At 38.6% G+C, this 13931-nt stretch overlaps 2 protein-coding genes across 2 annotated transcripts in view; both read left to right on the top strand.

Annotated features, from left to right (window-relative positions):
* Window positions 1-523: 523 nt before the first annotated feature.
* CSDE1 (cold shock domain containing E1, RNA-binding) lies at window positions 524-13857 on the top strand. The gene is made up of 19 exons (XM_010001973.1): window positions 524-606; window positions 1566-1764; window positions 2438-2547; window positions 2909-3001; window positions 3542-3639; window positions 3771-3852; window positions 4210-4338; window positions 4500-4625; window positions 5473-5685; window positions 7426-7566; window positions 7658-7816; window positions 8277-8384; window positions 9133-9308; window positions 9665-9777; window positions 9999-10118; window positions 10352-10530; window positions 11470-11633; window positions 11933-12065; window positions 12600-13857. Exons 2-19 carry the CDS (start codon window positions 1566-1568, stop codon window positions 12645-12647), a joined length of 2391 nt encoding a protein of 796 aa, XP_010000275.1. The 5' UTR covers window positions 524-606; the 3' UTR covers window positions 12648-13857.
* NRAS (neuroblastoma RAS viral (v-ras) oncogene homolog) overlaps window positions 13163-13931 on the top strand; it is a 3986-nt gene continuing 3217 nt past the window's right edge. Inside the window, exon 1 of the mRNA XM_010002349.1 lies at window positions 13163-13186. Within this exon, the coding sequence (XP_010000651.1) occupies window positions 13163-13186 (24 nt within the window). The remainder of the gene's footprint in view (window positions 13187-13931) is intronic.

The raw sequence follows: 13931 nt of genomic DNA, 5'->3' as shown, positions 1-13931 counted from the left end.
ATGAGAACGGCAATGCCGAATACCTCTGCAAAACAATCTTTTCTACGATGGATCAAACCTACTGATTAAGGTAGAGAAAATGCACCAGTTTGTAGGAGCACTTAGGGCTAATGTGTAATTTCTTTTAAATTGATACTTAGTGTGTTTTTCCTCATTTCAGTATGAAGTGGAACAGAACAGAATTTACCACCTGAAACTGCTGCTTCAAGTTCAGATCAGGAAAATAATATACCACATCGTAACAACTCAAGACCAAAGAAGAGGAAACTTACACTGAAGATACAAGGCTTGATCTGAAACAAGAAGTTTGTGCCTACTCAACAGCTTCAAAAGAGCACGTCCCGACGCTGCTATAGTAGTCTTTGTTTTCTCCAGTGCTGTATTGAAACTGCCCAGGGCAGCAGCACTTGTGTTCTCTATTAGCTTGATAGATCACGCTCTCTTGCTGTCTTTTTTCTTTCTCTATCTCTCTTGCTCTCTCTTGCTCTTCTTTTTTTTATTTTTTATTTTTATTAATAATAGCAGTCTTCATCCTTAGAAACTTGTGCTGAAACAGAAGAATCGGCTAATACTACTGAAAGTGCAATATTCAAATATCACTGCGAGGTTGGTGCATGTATTATATAAATAGTTGTATTTCTAAACTGAATAGGAAGCAAGTTATCAACAGAAGGGTATGGGTTTTATTAGAGGGTTTTTTAGCAGTTCTTTGCTGTTATATTGGTTTAGTAGTAGTATGACAAATTAATAATATCTGCAACATGCTTCTATGAAACAATACTTATAACTCTTGAGAGCTGTTTATTAATGTTTCTTCTAGTAGCGGTTGTGTTGTGGTTCCAATTCCTTTTTTTCAAATAACCTCTACTTAGTAATCTTTAATACCAGTGAGTTAGTAAATGGACCTTCCAAGATTGAGCCTTTGACTTGAAAAGAAAATACATCCTCCATGCAAAAATAAGAAGAGGTTTTCGTGGTTATCAATCTAACATTCATTACAGCTGTAACTTTTTTTAGTTCATTGCTGTTTTCAGGTTTCCTCCGTCTTTCTAGCACTTATCTCCTATGTTACAGAAATGTTAGTTTAATTGAGTATTAATAGTGCAACTGTGCAAAAATGTTTAAAAACCTAAAAACATTTTTTTAAGTATGAAAGACTGAAAAGACAAACTAGCAACAAACTGCTGGGTTGTGCATCTAATTGTTTGTTCATAACTAGCTGTTCAATTTAGAAGAGCAGATACTTAAGAGTTTTGAAGCTCTCATGTGAAATAGTGAATGTAGGAGTATTTTGAGGTATAATGGTTAGTCAGAAGTTTGTTTTGGTCTAAACAAGTCTTATTTTGCTGTTGTATTTCTGGCCTGTTTTGTAGATTAGTTGCCTGTTATGCAAAAACCTGACTATTTTGATGTCCTTACTCTTATTTAAAAAATGGTTAGAATTAGCTTGTTACAATAACTTCCACAAGCTGTTTGTGTTTGTTACTGTGTTCTGCGGGCATGAAGAAAGGAAACAAGTAGAGTGTGTTTTGTGGTTTTTTTCCCCTGTGCTTTCTTTTAAACAGATGAGCTTTGATCCAAACCTGCTCCACAACAATGGACACAACGGGTACCCCAATGGTACTTCGGCAGCGCTTCGTGAGACTGGGGTTATAGAGAAACTGCTGACCTCCTATGGATTCATTCAGTGCTCCGAACGGCAAGCCAGGCTGTTCTTCCACTGTTCACAGTATAATGGCAACTTACAGGAGCTTAAAGTAGGAGGTAATAAGGCAACTTTCAGAGTTTCTTGAGTGTCAAAGAAAATCCTTTTATCTTGTGGCATGAACATATGCATGCTGTTGCCTCTGGTGGGCTAAAGAGACAAATTAATGATCTGCTGCTCCCAGTGAGATACCATGACAGCACTTAAACTTTGTGCAGCTTGTGTTAATGCAGTTGTGGCTGTTCTGAAAAAGGTGCAGTGTTAGGTCAAACTAGTATAAGAGATGGAAGCAAGTGTTTAGACTGTGACAGAATAGTCAAGTTTGGTTTTTTTAATTAGTTTGAAGATGGCTCATTATTTTTTGGAATGGGGAGACTGCTACCTTGTGCTACTAATTAATGTGACAGTGAAGTTTCTAAACTTTAATGGCATGTTATCTTGTCTGGACTTCAGTGTGAAGTCATCTGTATAGTGAGTAGGACAGAGGGAGGGAATTATTGAGGGGCAAGCCATTGCAATAGAGTAGTTGATTAGCAAAAGGAGGCAGTAAGCAAAATAGTCAGGGAAATATTTTAAATAGTTTCCATCCTTGGTAATAAAAGCTCCTGAGTTTTGCTTTGTTTGGCTATGGGCAGTGAATTATCAAAAGTAACCATAAAGTGATTTTTATTTAAAAAAAAAAAAAGCCACACCAAAACTGTGGCACCATTACAATTTTTGATTGTCTTGTAGATGATGTTGAGTTTGAAGTGTCTTCTGATCGCCGAACTGGAAAACCCATTGCTATTAAATTGGTGAAAATAAAACCAGAAATACTACCTGAAGAAAGAATAAATGGACAGGTTAGTGCTGGTTTTCTGTACATGTGTAATGTCCATCCTTTTTTTCAGTATAGAAGGGTAGCTTGATTTAGCATGCATATTAACTACATAGAGTATTAAATTACACTGAAACATATTTTTGTTTTTCTGGTAAAAATTCAGGGGTTTAGTTTGAGCTCTTTCTTGTCTCCAGAGAGTTCTTAGGGTCTCTAGGTGTCCTGTAAGACTGAAACTTGGCAGCCTGGCATTCCCTGTTGAGTTACACTAGAAGTGCATCCCTAAGTGAATAGTAGAGGATATTGAGATTCATCTTGTATTCAGCAATGCTGCTCCTGAAATGACTAGCAATGGATTTTTTTTATTTTTTTTTTTTGACTGGTAGGTTGTGTGCGCTGTTCCTCACAATTTAGAGAGTAAATCTCCAGCTGCCCCGGGTCAGAGTCCAACAGGGAGTGTATGCTACGAACGTAATGGGGTAAAGCTTACGTATTTTACTTGAAACTTCACTGATCCATCACTGTGCTCTATGAGCAAAAAAAAATGACAGAATTTAACATAGGCAATCGACTGCTAAGAGCTCTAGTTCTTGGCCAAACAAAAAAGCTTGCTTTGGTAATTACTGCAAACAGAAATGTTAAATTGACAGCTTGCTTGCTTCTGTCTGTGAAGAACTTGATATAGAGCCAAACAGTTGCTCTTCTCTTTTAAAACTTAATGAAGCTGGGTTATGTAATGTTCATGTATCCTCATCTTGAACTTACAAAGTTTAGAAATTGACGTTTAAAGGTAGTCATGTACAACTTTTTTACTTAAATTGCTTGTTACAGACTCATCAAAACAGCAGGATGGAAAAAAAGTTTTGCATGCCATATTTGACCATTTTCAGTTTTCTTGCTAAATTCATTTATTTAATAACAGATACTGTAATTTAAAAAAAACAAACAAACCTGTGTTATTGTTGCTTTGAAACAGCTATTCTGCAAATATACTAATATTAGTCAATGTTCTTCTATAGGAAGTATTTTACCTGACTTACACCCCAGAGGATGTTGAAGGAAATGTACAGCTGGAAACAGGAGATAAAATAAACTTTGTAATTGATACAAATAAACAGTAAGTTGCTATTTCTTTTCTGGCTTCATACTGTTTTTGTAGTCAGGCCTGTGCCTGTTACAAGAACTGCAATGACATTATGAAATGTAATCTTAGGAGTGAGTTGTTTCAAGCTTGCTTTTTTCTTCTAGTACTGGTGCTGTAAGTGCTCGTAACATTATGCTACTAAAAAAGAAACAAGCCCGCTGTCAAGGAGTAGTCTGTGCCATGAAAGTAAGTGATGCTTTATCTTTAAAGTTTAATTTGAAAATAAAATGCTGTTCTGACAAGTGGTGTTATAAGTAATGTATTTACAGCAATAAGAGCTTTTAACAGTTTGGAGCTGTGGGTATAACTGGGTGAAAGGGCTTACAGAGCTTATCTTTGATACTAATACTGTTCTTAACAAAGGAAGTCCCATTTATTTCCACTGATCTATTTCTTGTTGTAGTCTGTTAGCTGTGTGTACTCATAAGTCTGCTCTGCTTGTCTGTGATAGTGTTTCATTGTGTTTGATAAAACCTGTAAAATTTTGTCTTGATATTTTAAGAGAATGGGCAATGTATTAAAAAAACTTTGTTCTGTTCTTAGGAAGCCTTTGGATTTATTGAGAGGGGTGATGTCGTGAAGGAGATATTCTTTCACTATAGTGAATTTAAAGGTGACCTAGAAGCCTTACAGCCTGGTGATGATGTGGAGTTTACAATCAAAGACAGAAATGTAAGACGAAATCCAGTAAAACCGAAGACGAGATCCTAGGGCATAACTGGACAGCTGTCTGTCTTCTCAAATTCACTTGTAGAAAGAAGGGGAGGGGGAGATTCACTGGAAAATGTCTGTTACCTTGCTTCCTCTCTGTTTGACTGATTTTGTGCTTTTAGGGTAAAGAAGTTGCAACAGATGTTAGACTGCTGCCTCAAGGAACTGTCATTTTTGAAGATATCAGCATTGAACATTTTGAAGGAACTGTAACCAAAGTAATTCCGAAAGTACCCAGCAAAAACCAGGTGAATTTCAGTATTTTCTTACATTTATGTGAAATGCTGCACTGACTGAGTTGAATTCCAGTCAAGCAGTAAAAGTGTTCCCCTTTTCCTGTATCCGTGCTGCATAGCATCCCATCAGAGTAAAGGAGTAGGCCTCAGCTGTAGCCACCACTGATAGCCTTTTTCTGAAGGCTGTTAAGAGCAAGGATTAGGGCAGTAGTACATTGAGGAGTATATGTTTTCTTTGACGTTTCAAATACTCCCCATTGAATTTTGTGGCTTTAGGATGTATTTCTAAGACAAAATTATAGAGAAAAGGGGAGAAAATATTTGCTGGAATAAGCCTGATCTATTGATTCCTGTGAGCATTAACAGTTAATGACGTTTCTGGCAAACACATTGACCTTTAATGTGTGGCTTTGAGGAAAGGGAGTATACAGGTGCTTCCCTTAAGGTTTTAGCTGAGTGTGCATTGTTTTGGGAAGGTCTGACATGGGTTTTTTTGCATGTGCTAACACTTAATAAGAAGACACTGTCTTTTATAAGTTTTGTAAATATAGTTATTAATTTAATTCTTGAAATAGTCTTAATTTCTTTGGCAATATCTGCTTCTTGCTTAAAACAAACAAAAAAAACCAAACTTAAAACCAACTGAAAGAATCTACAAACAAAAACTACCTTGCATTTGGCTATGGATGGTAAATTACAAAATAGGAGTGGTAGAAACGAAGCGCAGTGGCCTGAGTCCAGGAGGCAAATGGAGTCCACACTTCTGTTAGCATTAGTCTTTCTGCCAACTATTCTGTCTGCAGTTATGTTGAGCCTTGTAAGTGAACTAACTTTTTATGTTGGGTTTTCTGTCTGCTAGAGTGATCCATTACCTGGCCGCATCAAAGTCGACTTTGTGATTCCTAAGGAACTTCCATTTGGAGACAAAGATACAAAATCCAAGGTGACTTTGCTGGAAAGTGACCACGTTCGATTCAATATTTCAACAGACAGACGTGACAAACTGGAACGAGCCACCAATATTGAGGTCCTTCCCAATACTTTCCAGTTTACTAATGAAACTAGGGAAATGGCAAGTATCTATCTTTAAAAGTTTTAACTCTTGAGGGGAAATGAAAGTAAAACGTGGGAATTTTGTCTTAAAAAGTAACTTAATGTAGAATTCACTAATGTCTTCCGTTACCTTTTCTGAAATCCACTCCTCGGCTGTGCACATCAAGCAAAGTGCTTAAATGGTACAAAATTCAGAATTAATGCTGTGCATGTTTCCTTCAAAACAATAAAAGTTAACTAGTGAGTAAATGAAATCATATTAGGAAATTAGCCGTTAGTTAGCCCTCTGAGATTGAATTGCTAGCTGACAGAAGTAATGCAGTCTTGAACTACTAGTTTAAAAATTCACATGCTTGTGTCTAAATAAGTAACTTCTCATGTTCCTTAGGAAAACTGGAAGAGCCTTGAACTACTCTGGTTCAGGAGTGTAAAGCTTTAAAATTTGGAGGAGGTGCTGTGTACAGCTTCTGGGTTTTGTGTTTTTTGACCAATCTCTCTGTGTCTGAGGGTCCAGCAGAAAGATAGTAAACAGCTGCATTCTATGACATACAAAAAGCTCTTTGTGGATTACGGAGACTAAGATGGAAGTGCTAATCAGTATTAAAGAATATATTTCATTCCTGTAATTTGGAATGTTGGTTCTGTTCCAACTAGACTGTTAAGTTTGAAAACTCCTTTTCAGTTGGAGTCCAGTTACAGTGCTACCACATCAGTATGCTGTGAGTTAGGGTACCTTTGCTTTAAGAAAACCACTAAACTTTTACTTCAGCCTACAGGTTTTGGAATTGTATTGTATAAAAATACTGTATTTCTACCCTGGTTGCATATATTTGCTTGCCTGAATTGAGCTGTTACATAGGTCACAAGTGTTGGCCACTTCTAGAAAGGTTAGCTGATTTTCCTGAGCTTCTGGAAGCTATATGAGAATGTTTCTGAAGGTGGAAAGTGTCTTTGTATTGTCATTCAAATCGTGTAAGCCTTCCCTGAGACTTGCTAAAGACTCTGCAGTAACTGGGTTGAACTTAGTATTTTTGTGAATTCTGTCATGCTCAGTACCTCTGGCAGGATCTAGTCCTAGTTCTTCCTAGCTTGAGTAATGAACTCCAAGCAACTTCCTGGAGCACTTTTTTGGCTCTTTTTTTTAAATGAATGGCTACGGTGAGAAACTGATTATTTTTTTTTGGCAGTTGATATAGAGCACAGCATATTTCATTTATCAATCAGCATTCAATTTCTAGTGGTTATCAGGCAGTCCACTAAAATATCATGTAACTATCATACCATAACATACACCCATGGATGTGATGATGTGTCTTAAAGAAATTTAAAAGCTTTCTTAAAAATAAGCTTATTTGTATTTGGAAATCTGAGTTTCCTCTTAAACTTCCTCTGACCACCAGTTTTATTTCCTGATTATTTAGGTTCTTGGGTGTGTTTGTGTACACAAGTGTTAAATACTTGTCTAGGTGATGCATATGTTTGTAGTTACCCCGTTCAAGACTGTATTTTCTGTGTAATAGTTACATTCTTTAACTGTAGTTCTTAACGGCTTAAATTATGTCTTCCACTTCATAAGGAATTAAGTTGAGAAACTAGATAAATATAACTTGTTTGCATTTGAGGTTAACTGTAGCTGTATTGCGTAAACCAAGAAGTGTTTTCAGAGGGTTCAGGACTTGTATTCAGGTTATGCCACACTCCACATACAGATGTTGCATACTAGTAATAAAGCTGTACTTGTCCTTTTGGCTGTTCTCAGGGTGTGATTGCAGCAATGAGAGATGGCTTTGGCTTCATTAAATGTGTGGACCGGGATGCTCGTATGTTCTTCCACTTCAGTGAAATTATGGATGGAAATCAACTCCATATTTCTGATGAAGTAGAGTTTACTGTCGTTCCTGTAAGTGAGGTTAATACTTGTAAGAAATCTTCATTTTTAAAGGGATTATTATGTGCAGTCTGTCTAAAATCTGGTCGATCTTGTTTTTCAGGATATGTTGTCTGCCCAAAGAAATCATGCTATAAGAATTAAAAAACTTCCAAAGGGCACGGTTTCTTTCCACACCCAGTCAGATCACCGTTTTGTGGGCACTATAGAGAAAGAAGCCACTCCAGCCAAAGCCACCAGCCCAAATAAAGGCAAAGAGAAGGTGATGCTACTCTTGTGAAGTACCTGTATTGTGTTTCTGGCTTTAGAGACTAAGGCTGCTTCATTAAAGTCTGTAATGCAGCTTTTTAAAGCACTTTTTATCCTGTATGTATGTGAATTACATTGAATAGCTGGTGACAGCAGTCAGCAAAAACTAACTTGTGTGAATGAAGATAACAGAAGCATCATTAATGATCGTGCTGTTGATAATTTCCGAGAACTTGATGGGAAGTTTCTGTTTTCTAGTGCATTCCAATAATTTCTTAGCTGGAAATGGTGGTAATACCTTTAAAAATATTGTTTAATATCATTTAAAGCTTCTTACTCAGAGTTTATTGCTTGATGGTGGTTTTCAGCAGTCACTGTAAAAGAACTGTGGCTCAGATCAGCAGTGCTTGAATTGCATGTAAATGTGTTTGCTTATGAATGAAACATCAGTTGCTGAACTGTCTTGTTTTTAGGAAGCTGAGGATGGAGTAATTGTTTATGATGACTGTGGAGTAAAACTGACCATTCCTTACCAGGCCAAGGATGTGGAAGGATCTGCTAATCCTCAGATAGGAGATAAGGTAATAAAACCAAGTGTACCACTGAGAAATATTTTTCTGTGCATTGTGAGATGCAAACTTCCCTTTGCCATGTTACTGGGTTTGATCTCCCTCTTGGTACAAATGAAGGATGAGGCATCTGCGTATTCTCACCTTTTTTTTTTTTTCTTGCTTCTGTCCTAGGTCTGAGTGGCTTAGTCTTTGTAAAACTAAGAAAAATATTCTAAAACCTGGTGACACATACATGAAAAAAGTGTCTTAGCATGTAAATTATGCTTTTTTTAAACAAGAAATTCTTACTGAGTCAGTGGCCTCTGCTTGTGAATGATCAAGAGGAAATTAATATAAAGACTTTGACATGATTGCTGAAGAGGAAAAAACTTACCCTTACAAGCAAATCACTGTGGGCCACTGCTAATACATGTAGTGAAAGGAAGCAAATCACATTAAGATTCTCATCTTTAATGGGTAAAAGAAGCTGAGTGCTTGAGGCTAGCTTGCCTTGCAGATGTCACTGGTGTGACTGCTACTCTTTGGAATGTAGTAAATGCTAATGTCTTACATGTTTCTGGTAGAGTAGTGGATAGAAGATTATTTTCCTTGAAGAGCCCAGTTATCGATTAGAGCTACATATCTTTGAAGTGAGGAGTTCCAGGGTTTTTTTCCTTGGGTTTTTGTTTTGTTTTTCATTGGTGATTATGGTGTTGGTGGGTGTGGTTTGTTTTGTGTTTTTTTTTCAATCTGATATTGGTACACTTCTCTCTAACAGGTTGAGTTCAGTGTTTGTGAAGTGAAGAGAACTGGTCTGCAAACAGCTGTTTCTGTCAGAATGCTGGGACGCAATTACAGCTCTAAGAGACTTTTGGGCTATGTGGCAGCCCTGAAAGATAACTTTGGATTTATCGAAACAGCAAATCATGATAAGGAGATCTTTTTCCACTACAGGTGAATGGCTGTTCTATTATTGTTTCTTGAGGGGTGGGGGAGTTTGGTAGGGTTAACTGTTAAACCCATTTGAAATTCACACACATATATGCTTGGGTGTCTCTATTTCCATTTATTATCACTGCTGGTCTGGTTCAGGCTTTTTTCTTGGTCAGGTCAGCAGTCTTGGTGTTCTATGCCTCTGAATTGCAGGCCAAGATATATAGTTGTATATTTGAAATGCTTCACTGTATTGAATGAGGGCTTCATGAAAACGTGCAGTGCTAGTTAAATGTTTTATGGTCGACTTACGTAAATGTTGGATGAGCATCACTGTTGTCATGTAACTGAAGGAAAATTATACTCTATTCCTGTAGTGAATACTGTGGTGATATTGATAGCCTGGAACTTGGAGACACTGTTGAATACAGCTTGTCAAAAGGCAAAGGAAACAAAGTCAGTGCAGAAAAGGTGAACAAAACTCATGCAGGTAAGACTGTCCCTGATACTTTCTGTTTACCAAGGCTCTTGGATAAGCTGTCATTACTTACTGCTATGTTAAAGCTGTTGAGTTTTACTGGGTGATAGAGGGCATTGCCTTAGGTGTCTTGCAGTTCAAACTACTGGCTCCTGGTCAATCTTAATCACTTACTAATTGTTTTTTAAAATAAAACATTACTAAAACATCCTGTTCTTGCACTGTCTTTTCAGTGAATGGTATCACTGAGGAAGCTGATCCAACTGTTTACTCTGGTAAAGTAATTCGACCTTTAAGGAGTGTAGATCCCACACAAACTGAGTACCAGGGCATGATTGAAGTCATGGAGGATGGTAAGATTTGTTGGTTTTAAACTACAAGTGTTCCTTTCACAAATGCACAAGAGGCTTACAAGTTTAATAAGCTGTAAATAGAGGTGTTGAGCATTATATTCATACTACAAATGATATTCCTGCTACTAAACTTGAAGTACAAGTATGATTTGTATTATTGGAAATAAGTTCTAAATGCCCTGAGGTAGGAAAGGATGCCACTTAATTCTGTTTTGTACTTTTTCCTCCTCTAGGTGAGATGAAAGGAGAGTTCTATCCATTTGGAATTGTTGGAATGGCAAACAAAGGTGACTGTCTGCAAAAGGGAGAGACAGTAAAGTTTCAGCTCTGTGTTCTTGGTCAAAATGGGCAGACGATGGCTGTGAACATCACGCCCTTCCGCAGAGCTACGGTGGAATGTGTGAAGGACCAGGTGAGTGAGGGCTGCTGCTGCTGTGAAGAGAAGATGCATGTTAGTAGGTAATAGCTGCTTGACTTGGCATAGAGCAGATGAAAACCCAGTCCAGCACTTGGATCCAGGAAGCTTCTTCACAAATGGATTGATTTGTACTCTGCTCCCAAGGAAGCAAGTTTATGTAATGCAAGTAGTGGTTTATACAAGCCTGTGTGGTGTGATTTGAGTGAAGGTGAACTCAGTTCTGGGTTTGGTGCCAGCACATCTGCAGTCCCTGTTGGGGTTGATTCTAAGAACCTGTTTTTGAGGAGTCCTATACATTGATCTAAATAGTTTCTGTTGAGCAGAGCTTTGAAAAAAGTCTTCAAAACAAAACTGAACATACTCTGCTTCTAGAAGAAGTTTCTTTGTAGTATTCAACAGCCAGTTATTATACTCCATCTGAAACGTGAAAGCTGATGGTTCCCTAGTTAGTATCTAATCAGCATGTTTAGAAAACTAAGTGCTATGAATGCTTTCTATTTTTATAGTTATTCTGCAGCACTAAGCCCTAGTCATTTATGGAGATGCTAGATGACTTCTGCTGACATACGGATGAGTGGAATGGTAAATGGAAGTAACTGACATGTTATGCCAGTGACAGGCCAAAAAATGGGGTGGTTTCTACTGTGAAACTTTTCAAGTGGAGTCAGAAAAACCATGTAGCATTGCTCTTCTCTGTTTAATACAACTGCCAGGACTTTGGCAGATTTCAGAACTTGTTCTGCAGACTATGCGGTTTTAGTATAACTTTACAAAGCAAAGAAGAGTGCCTAGACTTTCTGAAGTTATTGTTTCCAGACAGGTTTTTTTCTAGAAGTAGTTAAACTACTCATATGGCAGAAATTAGTAAGTCATTGCATCTGTTTGAGGGGGATTGAGAGGGAAGAAATAACCTTACAATGTGTTGGTTTTCAGTTTGGTTTCATTAACTATGAAGTGGGTGACAGCAAAAAGCTCTTCTTCCATGTCAAAGAAGTTCAGGACGGTGTGGAGCTACAGGCTGGGGATGAAGTGGAGTTCTCAGTAATCCTGAACCAGCGCACAGGAAAGTGCAGTGCCTGTAACGTGTGGCGTGTCTGGTGAGGATTTAAAGTTATTTCATCTAACACACATTCATCACAGCCATGGGATGCATGCTGCTTCTGGACTGGAGCTTGCTGTTGTAGAGCAACAGCTCTGAACTTCAGTCACCTTTAGTGAGAGTCTCTTGCCTGTGTTTAAAGTCACAGTTTTGAAGCAGACACACGCAGAGTGATCCAGAAGGCCCCTCTCACATGAGGCAAATGATGATAATGGCTTAATGGGGGAAGGGGCTCAGTGTGGTACCTCACCCCATCTCTGGGAATTCACAAGTGCTCTGTGGTTGGCTCTGTTACAGCGAAGGCGCCAAGGCTGTTGCTGCTCCTCGCCCCGATAGACTCGTTAATCGTTTGAAGAGCATTAATCTGGATGATGCCAGTGCCCCTCGTCTAACAGTTCTTCGTCAGCCTCGGGGACCGGATAACTCAAAGGTACAGCTTGCTCCAAGACTAGCTGGCACAGTAACTGCTATTTGTGTCTCAACTTAGGTAACATAATCTTGTGTCCTGCCTGTATTGGGAGCCTGAGCTGTTTGCATCGTAGTGTCCATGTTCATTCTGCAGTGAACATCTCATCTGCTGTGAGAGCAGGTTGTGTTTGTGTGAAGTCGGGGGTGCTGGACCCTGTGTCAGGATTGTGTGCTCTGGTCAGAGTAGCAGCTTGTTGTGCTCTAGCCCATAATGGCCATCTTGATATGTTTTTTTCTTTTATAAACCTGCTCCCCTCAGAGACAGTAAGTGAAATAATTTCATCTAAACTTGGCTTTCACATAAGGGTCTGAGCATTTGGTAAGCAGAGGGACCAGGAAGTGTCTGGGACCTGTGATGTGTCCAGGAGTATAAAGAGCAACTTGCAGAACCTGTTTTATTCCTGTTTCTGAAGACTACAAGTGTGCTCACTCTACTTGGTTGGGACAACAGGTTTACAGTTTGATGTGGGAGCTAAAAATTTTTGTTTTTTTGCAGGGATTTGGTGCAGAGAGAAAGATCCGTCAAGCTGGTGTTATAGACTGACCCCCAACCCCTCACCTGTGCACTGAGCAGTGGGGCTGGTGAAGGGCACTGAATTCTCCCTGTTCGTCCCTTCCTCCAAATTCTAAGAAGCTATTACACCGGTTTTAACACCTTCTCATGTTATGTTTAAAATAAATTTATGAAACCATTTTAAAATTATGCACAGTTGCATTCTGGAGAACTTAAGGTGGCGCCTTATAGTATCACATTTTAGAAGCTTGTTTTGAATGGTGCATTTAACGCAACTGGTAACTGCAACTCTACATTGCCTCTGTGAGTAACGTTAGAGCTCTGCTCGGGTCAACCTTATGGAGTTCTGCACTACAGTGATCTCTGCTTTGTCCTTCTTGTTTTGGCCAAGGTGTTACTATGCCTTAGTGCTCAATTGCATTAAGCCTTTCCTTCCCGGGGGAAGTGGGGGCTCACTTCAGCTCACTCTGCTCAAATTCTGAGGACCATGTGAGGGTGAAATAAATGCAACTTTATACAAAATCTGTATGAACATTCTTAAGTTGATGGCCAAATGTTACAATGTTTTTGTATTTCATTTAACTTGAGTCCTTTAGCCAGCAAAGTTGTTAGAGCTCAAGGGAAATCTCTGGGGTAGACTTGTTTTTGTAGCGTTCTGAAACACATGCAGTGCAGAATTTCATAAGGCTGAGGTGTGCCATCAGTGTGGTAATTTAAATATATTTAAAACAATGCACAAATCTGCTGCTGCTTAGAACACTGCAGCTTCTCAACCCAGTTTCTTTTACTGATTTAAATTTAAAAAGAAAGAAGTTGTGCCTGAAGTGAATACATTTTTTCTTCTTTGCAGCTGGCACCCAGTGTACTGTAAGAGAATAAATTTAGGCTTTCCATAGCTGTTCTGAGACTCATCAAGGTGAAATAGTTGATGTCTGTGTGCTTTTTCCCCCCCCCCCTCCCTCTCCATCCCTCCATTCCCCCAGTCACACTTTATGAAGCAAGAAAACGGAATGATTGGTCTTGAATATTCCTTTAACCAAAACGATCGCGAGTTTTGTTCTTGGAATAGAGGCAGGACTGTGGTTTTTTGTTTTGTTTTTTTTTCATGTTACCTCTATTCTCAATTTAGGGTTTTCTTCTCTGGGAGATGCATTATCTTTGTAAAACAAACATTGCTTTCTCCAATTTTTTCTGTTAATGGCAAAGAATGGAAATAGAATAAAGTTTTACTGATTTTGAAAAAAGCCTCAGGCCTGGCCTGTCTCTTCCCTCCGCCGCCGTCACGTGCCCGGAAGCGGCGCAGCCCAGGGCTCT

The sequence above is a fragment of the Chaetura pelagica genome, unplaced genomic scaffold (genome assembly GCF_000747805.2).
Source record: "Chaetura pelagica isolate M959 unplaced genomic scaffold, ChaPel_1.0 scaffold181, whole genome shotgun sequence".
Classification (NCBI taxonomy): Eukaryota; Metazoa; Chordata; class Aves; order Apodiformes; family Apodidae; genus Chaetura; species Chaetura pelagica.
This window is presented reverse-complemented; position numbering and strand designations above follow the sequence as displayed.

Excerpts from the sequence above, each read along its gene's own strand:
- CSDE1 (XM_010001973.1), top strand. The coding sequence starts at position 1,566 with ATGAGCTTTGATCCAAACCTGCTCCACAACAATGGACACAACGGGTAC. Across the intron at positions 4,626-5,472 it reads AAGTACCCAGCAAAAACCAG|AGTGATCCATTACCTGGCCG; the intron begins GTGAATTTCAGT and ends TCTGTCTGCTAG. Across the intron at positions 7,567-7,657 it reads TAGAGTTTACTGTCGTTCCT|GATATGTTGTCTGCCCAAAG; the intron begins GTAAGTGAGGTT and ends CTTGTTTTTCAG.